Source organism: Aquarana catesbeiana, unplaced genomic scaffold (genome assembly GCF_042186555.1).
Source record: "Aquarana catesbeiana isolate 2022-GZ unplaced genomic scaffold, ASM4218655v1 unanchor234, whole genome shotgun sequence".
Classification (NCBI taxonomy): domain Eukaryota; kingdom Metazoa; phylum Chordata; class Amphibia; order Anura; family Ranidae; genus Aquarana; species Aquarana catesbeiana.
The window spans coordinates 15,024-29,753 of record NW_027362662.1 but is presented as its reverse complement, the minus strand read 5'-3'; the positions used below and the strand labels follow the sequence as shown (position 1 = coordinate 29,753).

The window sequence follows — 14,730 nt, the reverse complement described above, 5'->3', positions numbered from 1 at the left end:
ATTTATGTCTTTTTTTTTAACTAGTAATGGCGGTGATCTGCGATTTTTAGCGGGACTGGGACATTGCAGGGGACAGATCGGATACTTTTGACACTTTTTTTGGGACCATTGACATTTATACAGTGATCAGAGCTAAAAATAGCCACTGATTATTGTATAAATGTCACTGTCAGGGAAGGGGTTAACACTGTGGGGGCTATCAAGGGGTTAAGTGTGTTCCTTGGGCGGTGTTGCTAACCGTATGGGGGCTGGGCTGACTGGAGGAGGAGAGAGATCACTGTTCCTGATCATGCCGGACCCGCTGGTTGGCTCCCCCCCTCGTGAATGGGCGTGTACGTGCCCAACGTACAATGACGGCGATTCTCGCAGGGGAGTACAACTGCGGCGGGCGGTCAATTACTATTTAAAAAAGATAAAATAATAATGTAATCCATCGTCAATCACGCTGCCTGACGGACCAGAGAAATAGGAAAATATGAAAACGCAGAGCGTTTTTATAGCCAATTACTTGCATATAATTTCCCAAAGAAACCAGACCCTCATTCCTCCTCCACCAATCAAGGATATCACTCCAGTTGGCAAGTCACCATGGGCATGATTTCCTTGATATCAATTGTTGGTGTCAGTGAGATAAATTAAACCCCATTGTTGTCGGGATAAAATAATCCCCCATTGTTGTCAGTGGGATAAAATAATCCCCCATTGTTGGTGTCAGTGGGATAAAATAATCCCCCCATTGTTAGTGTCAATGAGATAAAATAAGACCCACTGTTGGTATCAGTAATATTAAATAAGTATTATTGTTGGTGTCAGTGAGAATAAAGTGTAAACTCCAGCCCAGCATTGGTGGTCAGTGGTGATACTTACCTGATCACACACTAGGGTTGCCACCTTTTCATCAAGCCAAACCTGAACGCTTTAGCGGCAGATGGCAAATTGTTTTTTGCAGTATACATTATAGAATTCTAAAAGACCTCGGACACCATTTTGGGTGCCCCAAGAAGAGTAGTAATGCGGCGTCGTGATGAACAGTGGGTGTGGCTGAACGGTCAGTCTGTCCCCCAGTACAATCTCCCCAGGTCAGTCTGTCCCCCAGTACAATCTCCCCAGGTCAGTCTGTCCCCCAGTACAATCTCCCCAGGTCAGTCTGTCCCCCAGTACAATCTCCCCAGGTCAGTCTGTCCCCCAGTACAATCTCCCCAGGTCAGTCTGTCCCCCAGTACAATCTCCCCAGGTCAGTCTGTCCCCCCAGTACAATCTCCCCAGGTCAATCTGTACCCCAGTAAATCCCTCCCCCAAGTCAGTCCGTCCTGCAGTATAATCCCCCCAGATCAGTCTGTAGCTCAGTACATCCCCCCACAGATCAGTCTGTAACTCAGTATAATCCTCCCCCCTCCCAGGTCAATTTGTCCCCCAGTATAATCTCCCCTGTCAGTCTTTTGAGACAAAGAAAGTAACTGAAGACATCTAGTCCTCATTCCCTTTCTCTGCAGCCTCAGCTGCACTGCATATGAATGAATAAAAGTCTCTGTAAATATACTTTTGTATTCATTCACTAGCCCATAGTAAACACAGTTTGCTATACTTCAGTGATGAATGAACACAGGAGCGATAGGTACTGATTGCTCACTGTATTCATTCAGGAAGGGACTGACATGTCTACCATCCCCCATCTCCCCTCCCGCTCCTCACCTGAACACAGCACTGATCTCCCGCCCCAGCATCAGCTGCAGCCAGGTGGTGGGGAAGCAGACCAGTAGTGTTGTTTGGAGGATGCGCAAAGGATCAGAATGGGAGGAGCTGTACGGGGAGGGGGGATCAGAGCAGTGGTGGGGGATCTACTTTTACAGATAAATCCCACTGTGGCTCCCTTGCAGCCAGTGCTGGGACAAAGTCAGCTGGTGCCCACAGAAAATGATGTCAAAATGCACCCCCCAGGGGGAGTAGTAGGCAGGGCTAATAAAAGTGCATGCAGTGCCAAGCTGCAATATATAGGATGGCATACCTCCCAACTTTTTGAGATGGGAATGAGGGACACCTAATCAGCAAAAGTATGCAGGCATAGGACACACCCCTGGCCACGCCCCCTTAAAGGAGAATTGTACAAAAAAACAAGATTGGTTAAACCCACAAGTGTTTTTTTTTACCACTACTATTCCTTTATATTGGCTTTTGGAATTTACAAATGCAGCACTTTAGAAATCGGATAAAAAGGTTTAGTGCTGGAAAACACTTTTTGATAGATAAAAAGTGCATTTTATATACAACTATATAGATCAGACCAAAATGAGGGACAAATGAGGAGGAATGAGGGACAGAGGGACATTGCTCCAAATCAGGGACAGTCCCTCCAAATCAGGGACAGTTGGGAGCTATGGGATGGTTATGGCATGCACTAAAAGTGTCAAAGGAGTCAGGGACCCCCCCCCCCACACACACTTCCAGGTGTACTGACCCTTGGAAATGAGAAGGAGACCCCTTAATAGGAGGAGTGCATGGAGGTGATAATAGGGAACCCCCATCCAGTAACATAGGAACTTCCCTCTAGTAAAAGAGAACTGGGGGGGGGGTGATATAAAAAGGGACCAGAATACAGGAATTCCCCTTTCTTCCCCCTCTAGTTATAGAAGAACCCCAGCTGGGAGGATTGCAGGGAGGTAATAATAGGGGACCCCCATCCAGGAAGACTGGAACTCTCTTCCCTCACCAGTTCAAAAAGCCCCCCAGCTGGGAGGACTGCAGAGGGGTGATGGGGGGGATGTTGCTCTGCTCACCCCCCTCTAGTAGAAAAAAGACCACTGGCCAGGAAGACTGCAGGCAGCTGCCCCATCCTCCCTCTGGAGAAGGTGAATGGTGTGTAGGTACTAGTAGTGGGTGTGAACAGATCCAGAACCATACACACACACACAGTAGTCCTGGAGGGGGAGGGGGTGACTCATAGTAACAGAAGGAGGAAGAAATCCTGCACAGTTCCGATGTCTGTGATGGAGCTCTGGGCGGGTTGTCACTGCTACTTTTACTTTCTGTGTTCTCCACCCTTCTGAAACCGCTCTCTCCCTTCACTCACTGTACCAGGACAGCCGATCCCGGGCTCTGCACAAGGGGGAAGGTGGAGGATCCAGAGAGGAGGCTTGGAGTTAAAGCGCCCCCTTCCCTTATAGTTAAAAGCTCTGGAAGCCGTAAGGGAGAGGAGGATTGGTGCTGCGGGGCTGCCACTGATGTGTCCGGGTCTCAGGCAGACAGAAATCCTGGCAGAGGATTCAAAACCCGTACTGCCCGGGTGAGTCCCAGACAGGTGGCAACCCTATCACACACTCCGGCTGCCTCTCTGCTGATGTCGGAGTTCTACTATCACTGTCAGAAAGGCGATCACTGCTCCCCACAGTCTGGTATAATTGCAGTGCCCGGTGATGGGATCCAGAGAGTGTTCCAGAAGTCATCCCCTCACTGACACTCCGCACTCTGAGTCCTGGAACCTGTGAGATGAGGACATGATGGGACAGAGGACTAAATCCTGGGAATGTCCTGCATCATCTTGGAACACTTGGCATCAATGACAAGGCTGTGTTCACACGACTACGACATGTTTCTTGGGCTGCAGTTCCCCTGAGTTCCACAAGGCTTCTACACAGACAGGAAGTCTCCAGTGGAAGACAGGAAGTGATGTCAGGTATAAACAGGAAGTTCCATGTGGTACGAAGTAGAGAGGAAACTGCTGGAAGAGGCAGCAGAGGAGGTAATAAGATCTTATTTTCTATTTACACCCAGTAACCCCCCGTCATGTCCGTCCTCTTCCTCCATAGTCACTGTGATGTCTTTTATCTCCAGCAGATGATGATACACACATATATAGTGTGGAAATGTAGAATAACCCCGTATATTACAATGAGGGAATTTCTGGTCTGTACCACGAGGGGAGTTATTGATGTCAGTAAATGTCGGTTCCAGACATTGTATGTGGGGGGAATGAAATGATAATTAAAGGTTGGGATTAGGGAAGATTTCTGTAAGATTTTACACAGGAATGATCAGCGCCCCTCCAGAGACACTATGATGAGTCTCACAATAGGAGTCTGAAAGGGACTGGATATTGGGGGATGAGATGGTGAACCCGGAGTTGGGGGGGTAATTTTATCAAAAAGATGTCCAAATGAGAATCAAAATAATTTTCTTTAGCTCATTACAATTTTTCCAGCTGGACTGAATATTGCTATTAAGCTTTTGATCTGTTTATAGTATTTTATATCATTTTACCAGCTATTGATAATTATAAATAAAGTTGTGTATGAATTTAGTGATATATGATGATATAGAACAGTGATGGTGAACCTTGGCACCCCAGATGTTTTGGAACTACATTTCCCATGATGTTAATGCACTCTGCAGTGTACTGGAGCATCATGGGAAATGTAGTTCCAAAACATCTGGGGTGCCAAGGTTCGCCATCACTGATATAGAAGATGTTTTAAAGGAGAACTCCGGGTAAAAACTTTTTACAATGTCTTTGTTGCTGATCTCCTACCTTCACCAAAAATGCCATCCATCTTCTTAGCTCAGTAGTTGCTCTGTAATATCCTGATGATTTTCAAATAAAACCATTACTGCCCAGTTATTCCTGTTTTGTAAGACCGGTGGCTGCTTATTCCTCCTATTCCCCCCAGCCCTGGTCTTGCCAGAGCCCATTTGTAGTTCTCTTCTCCAGCAAGCAGGGATGTACTTCTGTCCCTGCTTGCTGTAGTGAACCAGTGTCCTCCTACTCTCTCCTCCTCTGCTCCCTCCAGAATGCCATATCACCCCCGCCATTTGTCACTGCTGCACGGGGATCACACTAAGAATTGTGAAGATTGCTGGCCAGATCACACAGAGTGGGGATCTCCCGCTGTGACACAGCTGTTATATGAAACGCCGGCCGCTGTAACACAGCACACTAGTGCAATGTCGGTACAGGAGGAGGGACCAGCTGTGTCACAGCAGGAGATCCCCACTCTGTAATCCAGGCGGAAATCCTCACAATTCTTACTGTGATCCCTGCTGCACTGACGAGGGGGGCACTAATATGGCAGCACTGATATGCTGCACTGTTGGGCACTTATGAAGCTGCACTGACAAAGGCAGCACTGATCTGCTGGACTGTTGGGCACTGATATGCTGCACTAATGAGGCTGCACTTATGGGCACTGATGAGGCTGCACTGACGGACACTGATGAGACTGCACCAATGGACACTGATGAGGCGGCACTGATGGGCTCTGATATGCTGCACTGGTGGGCACTGATGAGGCTGTACTGGTGGGCACTGATGAGTCTGCACTGGTTGGCACTGATATGCTGCACTGATGGGCTCTGATGAGGTGGCACTGATAGGCTGCACTGATGGGCACTGTTAAGACAGCACTTATGCACTGATGTGGCTGCACTATGCTCTGATATGTGGCACCGATAGGCTGCACTGATGGGGCACCAAGAGGCTGCACCGATGGGGAACTGACAAGGCAGCACTGATCTGCTGGACTGATATGCTGCACTTATGGGCACTGATGAGGTGGCACTGTTGAGGCTGCACTTATGGGCACTGATATGCTGCACTGGTGGGCACTGATGAGGATGCACTGATGGGGCACTAAGGAGGCGCCACTGATATGCTGCACTAGTGAGGCTGTACTTGTGGGCACTGATGGGCTGCACTGATGAAGCTGCACTAATGAGGCTGCACTTATGGGCACTGATAGGCTGCTCTGATATGCTGCACTGATGGGGGTGCATTGATATGCTCTGATGCTATAATATACTGGACTTTTACTTCATTACCTATTTTTATATCGTCTTCTTACACCTGTCCTGATGAAGTCACACTTTCAAGCCATGAAACACATTGATAGTGTATTTTACAGTACTTGTCCAATAATCACCGACCCTTTGAAGAAAACTGTAATGGAAATTTGTAAGTTCTGTATATAATTGTATTCTATTTTATATGTAGTGCACACGGCCCTAATAATGTTTTCAGTACATGTTTACATTCTTTCCAGTTCTAATTAGAATTAGTCTGTCTATGTTACACTCCTTGTTACCATAAACGTACAATTGTAATATTAATGTAACACCTACGTAATCATGTGTATAAAAACCATCAATTGCGTCATAATAAAGCAGAAAGATGCTGAGTGTATCTTTTGTGTCTGTTCCCTACTGCAGTAGTTATTATTAATTTGGAACCACTAATCAATATGAGGATAGGAGTTGCCTATCTATAAAAGTTCCACAATAAACTCTCTCTCTCTCTGTTTCTTGCCCAATGTAGTGAAAGTAACGCTAGACTTTGCCGTGAATAAAGAACAATGAGACTGATTCCTATATGAGGAGTCGAGCACTGCGCAGGTAAGTATTACCAGGAGATTCCCCTTTTAGGATGTACAGTATAATAATAACATTGGATAACTAGTTTTGTAAATTAAACAATATGTAGTTTATCTATTAAAACTGGAGAGTGCCAAATCTGGTGCAGCTCTGCATAGAAACCAGAGGCTCACGGGCAACTTTTGATCCAGGGGGCAAATACAACCCAGAGGCCTATGGTGCAGCAACTCAGCCCCCCTCCCACTCTCCCTCTACTCTGCCTCCTCCCAACCCCCATCCCATCCTGAATCTCCGCTCCATAGAATCTCTGCTCACCTGGCAGATCGAGCTGAACAGCACCTGCTGCACCAACCCAGGGTTCCTGAACTGACCGTCAGGGGGGCAAGCCAAGGGCTGCAGGGGGGAGATGGGGGCAGCTTGGTCAGGGCTGGCCAGGGGAGAAGAGCCCCCAGTGGGGCACTGAGCCAGCCTCTGCTCTGATAGTATACACCATCCAAGCCGGGGGGTGGCCTGTGCTCTGTCCTTATGCCACACTCGGTATAACACTGATGCAGACCTTTTACTCCTCTTCACCAGGAAGTTTTTAGGCATGTCTGCAGGGCTTGTTCAAATATATTTGTCTACTCAGGTGAAGGTACATTTTGCTACCCCCGCCCCCCACCATGATATGGCATACACTTTATTTGCGCTGCAGTGTGTGAGGGGGCGGGGTTATGCATTCCCTGCTTCCCCTCACTGGCTACAGGCAGTTGGCAGGTGAAGCACACTAAAACTTCCACGCTGTGTGGTAGGAGAGAGGGCACAGCGTTAAGCCGAGCAGGCTGAATGAAAAAAATGCACAGATTGCTGTATTAGGCCCCTTTCACACTTATACGACTTGTCCCACGATTTTGTACTGCAAAATCGTATGACAAGTCATTCTCCATGATTTTCAATGACTACCATTCATATTGGCACGACTTTAAGTCGTGCCGACTTGAAAGTAGTCCCTGCACTACTTTGGTCCAACTTCTATGCGAGTTGTACTCCATAGACCTCAATGTTAAACCCTGAAGTAGCATGCAAGTCGTGCCTGAATAATATAGACACGACTTCAGTACGACTTTGTAAGCACAAGCCTGGCCTCGCTATTCGGGAAAGGAAAACTTTTCTTTCCTTTCCCGATGAGCGACAGGCAGTGCTGACAGCTGTCTGGTATGAATCCAGAGGGGGAACACCGCGCCAAGTTTTAAATGAAAAAACCGGCGTGGGTTCCCCCCCCGGGGGCATACCAGGCCCTTAGGTCTGGTATGGATCTAAGGGGAACCCCCTACGCCGAAAAATCGGCGTGGGGTCCCCCCCAAAATCCATACCAGACCCTTATCCGAGCACGCAGCCCGGCCGGTCAGGAATGGGGGTGGGGACGAGCGGGCGCCCCCCCCCCTCCTGGACCGTACCAGGCCGCATGCCCTCAACATGGGGGGTGGGTGCTTTAGGGCATGGGGGGCACCCTGCCGGGCCCCCCCACCCCAAAGCACCTTGTCCCCATGTTGATGAGGACAAGGGCCTCTTCCCGACAACCCTAGCCGTTGGTTGTCGGGGTCTGCGGGCGGGGGGCTTATCGGAATCCGGGAGCCCCCTTTAATAAGGGAGCCCCCAGATCCCGGCCCCCCCACCCTATGTGAATGAGTATGGGGTACATGGTACCCCTACCCATTCACCTAGGGAAAAAAGCGTCAATAAAAAACACAGTACACAGATTTTTAAAATAATTTATTAGGCAGCTCCGGGATCTTCTTCCGACTTCGGGGGTCTCTCCGCCGTCTCCTCCCGGTGTCCGCATCTTCTGCCGGCTCCTCCGCTATCTTCTGCAGCTCAATTGCTAGCGGTGGTCCGGACTTCTGCCTTCTTCTTTTCTTCCAGAGATGTTGACACGACGCTCTCTCCAGCCAGAATGGTCTCTGTGCGCTCCGCAAGGGACTTATATAGGCGGTGGCCCCGCCCCCTTATGAGGTCACTGTCCCGGGGCATGCTGGGACTGTGCAGTCATAAGGGGGCGTGGTCATCACCCGGTGACCACGCCTCCTAAAACGTCACAGACCCAGCATGCCCAGGGACTGTGACGGCATAAGGGGGCGGGGTCACCGCCTATATAAGTCCCTTGCGGAGCGCACAGAGACCATTCTGGCTGGAGAGAGCGTCTTGTCAACATCTCTGGAAGAAAAGAAGAAGGCAGAAGTCCGGACCACCGCTAGCAATTGAGCTGCAGAAGATAGCGGAGGAGCCGGCAGAAGATGCGGACACCGGGAGGAGACGGCAGAGAGACCCCCGAAGTTTTAAGAGGACCCCTGAAGTCGGAAGAAGATCCCGGAGCTGCCTAATAAATTATTTTAAAAACCTGTGTACTGTGTTTTTTATTGACGCTTTTTTCCCTAGGTGAATGGGTAGGGGTACCATGTACCCCATACTCATTCACATAGGGTGGGGGGCCGGGATCTGGGGGCCCCCTTATTAAAGGGGGCTCCCGGATTCCGATAAGCCCCCCGCCCGCAGACCCCGACAACAAACGGCCAGGGTTGTCGGGAAGAGGCCCTTGTCCTCATCAACATGGGGACAAGGTGCTTTGGGGTGGGGGGCCGCACTGCGCCCCCCATGCCCCAAAGCACCCACCCCCCATGTTGAGGGCTTGCGGCCTGGTACGGTCCAGGAGGGGGGGGGGCCGCCAGCTCGTCCCCACCCCCATTCCTGACCGGCCGGGCTGCGTGCTCGGATAAGGGTCTGGTATGGATTTTGGGGGGACCCCCACGCCGATTTTTCGGCGTAGGGGGTTCCCCTTACAATCCATACCAGACCTAAGGGCCTGGTATGCCCCTGGGGGGAACCCACGCCAGTTTTTTTATTTAAAACTTGGCATGGAGTTCCCCCTTATGATTCATACCAACTACTGTATGTTTTCATTTGTTAATGCCAAAAACGTGGCAAAGTAGTACTGCTCCCAAATCGCGGTAAAATCGCAGCAAATCGCGGTAAAATCGCGGCCGCGAAATCGCGGTAAAATCGTGCTACTTTGAAGTCGTATAAGTGTGAAAGGGGCCTTAACATGTGATATTAGTACAGTGATCTCCCCGTTGAGCTATTGTGTTCCGATAGGGGAATTACCCCCCCCCCCCCCATTGGCTGTGCGTGCTGATTGGATGCTGGCTTCTGTTGGACAGGGTGCTGTACACATGGGCCAAAAGTCAGACGGTTCCTGCTGAACCAACTGTTTTCGGCTGATTTTTGACCCATGTGTTCCCAGCTTAAAGTGGATGTAAACCCACTCTCATCTTTTCTAAACTACTGCCATAGTGGTTATCTAAGGATATACATTCCTCCTGCATGTTTTTTTACCTGTCAAATGTCTTCCCTCTGTCTGTTATGAGACCCAAAAAGCTGCAGATTCTGTGGGCGGGTGTGTAGAGTCGTGATGTCAGTAGAGTCTCCGCCCACCTCTACACTCCCCTTGGACAGGCATCAGTATTTCTTACACTGAACTTCTGCTGGTCTTGTGGATTATGCTCCATGATCACTAAACATCCAGTCAAAGCCCAGGAAAGTCGCTACATGACTTCAGCATGCCCAATCAAGCTGAGGTATGGAGCAGCCAATCCTGGGAGAGCTAGAGAAAAAAGGAGGGGATCTGAAGTACACAGAATGCCTATCTAATGCTCCTGCATTAGATATGTAAATCACCTGTCACTCACAGCAAAGGGGAGAAACTGACTCCTATTTCTTTGTCTGTCCAGTTTTATCTCACTGAAAAAAGATAAGAGGATTGCTCAGACCTGGAATAACTCTTCGTGGCAAGACTGAGCACAGATGACATGAAATCCTATACTGTACAAGGTACAAGCCTTAATTAAAAAAAATAAATAAATTGGGTTTACATCCACTTAAGGGAAATGGAATACAGGTATTTAAAAAATTTAAATCCTCAGCAAGTGGCTGGGGATTCAGATTTTACCACCTCAAAAACTACAGAACAAAATTCCATGCGCTCATATCCACAATTACAGAAGCAGTAAATTAAATCTCTATAAAATATAGAAGGCCGAAGGTTACCAATCTACCAAAGCAGCAAACACTGTATCAGTCAATGGATTAGGACACAGGGAGCTCCAGCAGAGAACACAGTAAGGGCCATTTTGCACCAGGAGCTGCATGTCATTCACATGTAGTTCTGTGAAGTGCGATTTCACCGCACCAAAATAAATGCATGCACTACTTTTTGAAATGCACAGCAACCAGATCGCATCCTACGTTTCTACCGTGAGATCCGTTGCAGGCAAATAACACTGCATTTGCAACCTGCATTTTGGGTGTCGTTAACCTTACACTGACACCCGCAGCAGATCACAAGGGCAATGCAACTGGAATTCAGTGAGGTAAAGTGACTTTCCTGCACCACATTCTAGTGTGAATGACCCTAAAATTAGGAAGCAGTCCTATGCAGCCCGGGAAGGTGGAGCAGGGAACTCTCTCAGGGCCTATTCACATTGGAACGCCGTGCGGGAAACCCACGTTCCCTGCGTGTTTCCCCGCACTGCCCTTACAATCTGCAGCAGGTGTCAATGCACAGTTCAGGACACCCCAAATTCAGGTCGCAATTGTAGTGGGTTTGCCTGCATTGGGTTGCATAGTACAGAAGTATCATGCAATCCAGCTGCAGTGCATTTCTAAGAGTAGTGCATGTACTACTTTCGGCGTGGTGTGGTGTGATTTCAGCACATTTCTAATGAATAAGCTGAAATCACACTGCACCCAGATCACATGTGAATCCCACAGAAACGCATAGCACGTTCCTGTGTGATTGGGCCCTTAAGTTGTGAAAAAATAAACAAAGATCCCAGTGCAAAAAAAGCCTCTAATTGTAGCATTAAACTAATAATTTCTCATAAATGGATAAGTGATCAACCATTAACCAGTTCCCTATAGCAGACTGACGGATGGGCGGCTTATGATGTCCTCCCCATCTTACTGCACATGTTTGCCCCCCGGGGGTGTGCAGTACAACGATCATTGTTGAGCTGTGTTCCCCAGACACAGCCCATCACTGATCAGGGTAAAGAGCCAATGATGTTGGCTCTTTACCATGTGATCAACTGTGTCCAATCACATATCAACAAATGCCGGTTATCGGCATTTCCTTTCCTCAGCGCGTGACTGTGTGAGGAAAGGAAAGATAATAATCGGCTTTTCTGTAATAGGGGACATTTACACTGATAATCAGTGCAGCCTCATCAGTGCAGCTTATCAGGGGCCATCAGTGCAGCCGCCTCAATGTCCATCAGTGCAGCCTCATCAGTGCAGCTTATCAGTGCAGCCTCCTCAGCGGCCATCAGTGCAGCCCCCTCAGTGGCCATAAGTGCAGTCTCATCAGTGCCCATCATTGCAGCCTATTAGTGCACTGGGATCACAGGGAGAAATCGGGAGGATAGCTGGCTGGATTACACAGAGAGGGGAAACTCCCGCTGTGACACTCCTTGGAGCTGAAACGCTGGCCACTATCAAACAAAACCCACCTCTTGGACCAGCTACTAGGATGGACACACTGGACCAGTGTTGGGAAATTGAACCAGTGTGCTGTCTATCATAGGAACCAGTCCAGGAGGCAGGACTTTGACAGAGGCCGGAGTTTCAGCTCCAAGCAGTGTCACTATGACAGATCTCCTCTCTGTGTGATCTGGCCGGCTCTCTTCCCGATTCCTCCCTGTTTTGTTTCCACCTTCTCCAGTTTCCTGGCTGATTGCTTCTGGCAGAAGCGGTGCAGCAGCCTTTTCACAGTGCATCAGAGTGGCCTGGGGGGCAATTGCCTCCCTGCCCAGTCCGCCGCTGCTCTGTGTGTTTGCAGCAGCTGGCGGGAGGGGCAGGAGGGACAGCCAGCAGTGCTTGGGGGGCACACGGGGGGCTGGCAGGCAGGATGAACCAGATGGTGGACAGGAGCATGCGATCAGCGCAGTGGGGGTAGAGGAGGGCAATTAGGAGAACCGATCTCCTGTGCATCTTTCCCTGCAGAAGCTGAAAGCTGGCAGCAGGGAGAGGAGGAGAAGCAGCTTTCTGCGGCTGCAGGGAGAGATGCACAGGAGATCAGTTCTTATAATTGCCCTTCCCCCACCACCCTGATCGCATGCTCCTGTCCACCATGATTCCTGCTGCTGCCCTCTCTTATCTGCAGCAGTGCTGTGGGGACGCATGGCTGTCCTCTCCTCTCACTGCCAGTCACATGGAGTGCAGAATGGGGCTGTCAGTTTCCTTCAGTTTAGGTGCAGAAAACTGCAGACATGCTGCATAATCCCACACAGCTCCGCACATCACACACGCGTTTCGGAGTGAACCAGACAACCAGAAAACAATTTATCTATGTATCTTGCAGAGAGCTGCATTTCCCTAGTGCAGAAAAACACAGATCTCTGCAGATGGTGTGAATAATGACCCCAAACTCTAAACTGATGACCTGTAGAGGATTTTAAAGGGTCACCGATGAGCAAAGTTTGATATTGCAGATTTTCATCATTACACCGACGAACACTTTCTTTTCTTCATTCAATAATTGTTTTAGTATAATTCTACTTTTAACAAGATTGCAGTCATAAAATCAGGAAACAGTAAAAAGGTGGAAATCCAATTGCTCAGGAAAATGACTTGTCTGGAATGTGGAGGCGGAGTAGTTATTCATTTGTGTACAATACAATACACACCATGTTACATTATTATAACAAAGTATTGTAGAAAAGATCACAGCATAGAAAATGGGGGAAAGTAGAAAATAAACCCGGATATGAAGGTGACATTTGTGTACGAGGAACACCTTAACAATTACCACCATTTTATTCTCCAGGGCCTCTGCCTTATTTTTCTACTGCTATCAATGGCCAACACGGTACAACACTTCATCCACGTCTTTGGTGATCTCTGATCTCCTTATGAACTGTTTCTTATATGATGAGCATCAGTCATGGAATATACCTGAGGTGTATATCTGGGTGAGTTTCTTCCCCACATGAGAGCTGTGATGTCCAGCAACATTCATATAGAAGACATTTCCCGCACTCAAGGCACTAATACACCTTGAGGGTTGTGTGTGATCCATGATGTACAGGAAGACAGGACAGTGAGGAAAAATACACTCATTCAGGACAGGAAAGTGGCTTCTTCCCCATGTGCAATCTCTGATGTCTGGAAAGATTGGACTTCTGTGAAAAACATTTCCCGCACTCAGGACAGGAATGCGGCTTCTCTCCAGTGTGAGATCTCTGATGAATGTAAAGATTGAACTTCTGTAAAAAACATTTCCCGCACTCAGGACAGGAATATGGCTTCTCCCCCAAGTGAGATCTCTGATGTGTGTACAGATGGGATATCTGTGAAAAACATTTCCCGCACTCAGAACAAGAATATGGCTTCTCCCCTGTGTGAGATCTTTTATGCACATTAAGATCAGATTTAGAATTGAAACCCTTCCCGCACTCAGTACAGGAAATCCTCTTCTCTGTTGGAAGGACGGCACCGTTCCTCACAGTCTGAGATCCCTCAGGATAAGAGGAATACGATGGTCCATCTACACTGTGTGGTGCCGGATGGACATTTGAGGTAGTCGGGTTTTCTCCTGGACTATACTGTGTGATGTCCTCATCTTCTACTTCACAGTCTGGAGACAAAGTGAGACAATCCTCTGAGGTTTTCCTCATCTCCCGTCCATCTACTAAAATAGAAATAAAAAGATTATTACTAGACATGAGTAGATTGGTTCCTCTAAACCAGGACTCCGCCCACATCAGGCAGCTTTGTCTCTGAGGATCTTACAATTCCCCCCTCAAGGTAACTAGTAAATGGGTCCTCTGATCTCCTACCAGTTCATTTCTTTATTCATGGACCTTAGTCAGAGAGTGAGGAAACAAAGAGAACTGTCTCTTATAGGAGTGACAGTGATGAGGGGATTATAGGACGAGTGTCCCCACCCCCTCTATCATTCATTGCCATTTTCCCAACACAAGAAGTCCTGCACTTCCTTATTTAGTCATGAAGAAAAAATAAGCAGCGCTCCAAATAATACAACAGCAATGAATAACATTCAATTGTGAAAATAAAGTAAAAAAGGGTCCATGCGCAAAATGAAGCTTGATCATAATATTGCTACACCAAAAAATGAGCCCATAAATCAAAACAGTCCATAGGAGCAAACAATCCGATAAGAGGATGATCTATGTAAAGTGAAACTAAAAAGATCAATCACCAGCTGCACCCTCACACTCAGGCCTCTTACCAGATATCCGGGACCATAAGTTATAATGGTCAAACAAGCAGCAGCAAGTTTATCCAGGAGGGCAGCCATCAGTGGACCACAGATCGCATAAG

The 14,730-nt window shown here is 48.2% G+C and overlaps 1 protein-coding gene across 1 annotated transcript in view; it reads right to left on the bottom strand.

The window, feature by feature from the left end:
* LOC141121929 (uncharacterized) overlaps positions 1–14,073 on the bottom strand; it is a 64,802-nt gene extending 50,729 nt beyond the window's left edge. The window contains exon 1 of the mRNA XM_073611682.1: positions 13,514–14,073. Within this exon, the coding sequence (XP_073467783.1) occupies positions 13,514–14,063 (550 nt within the window). The 5' untranslated portion in view covers positions 14,064–14,073. The remainder of the gene's footprint in view (positions 1–13,513) is intronic.
* Positions 14,074–14,730: the final 657 nt, after the last annotated feature.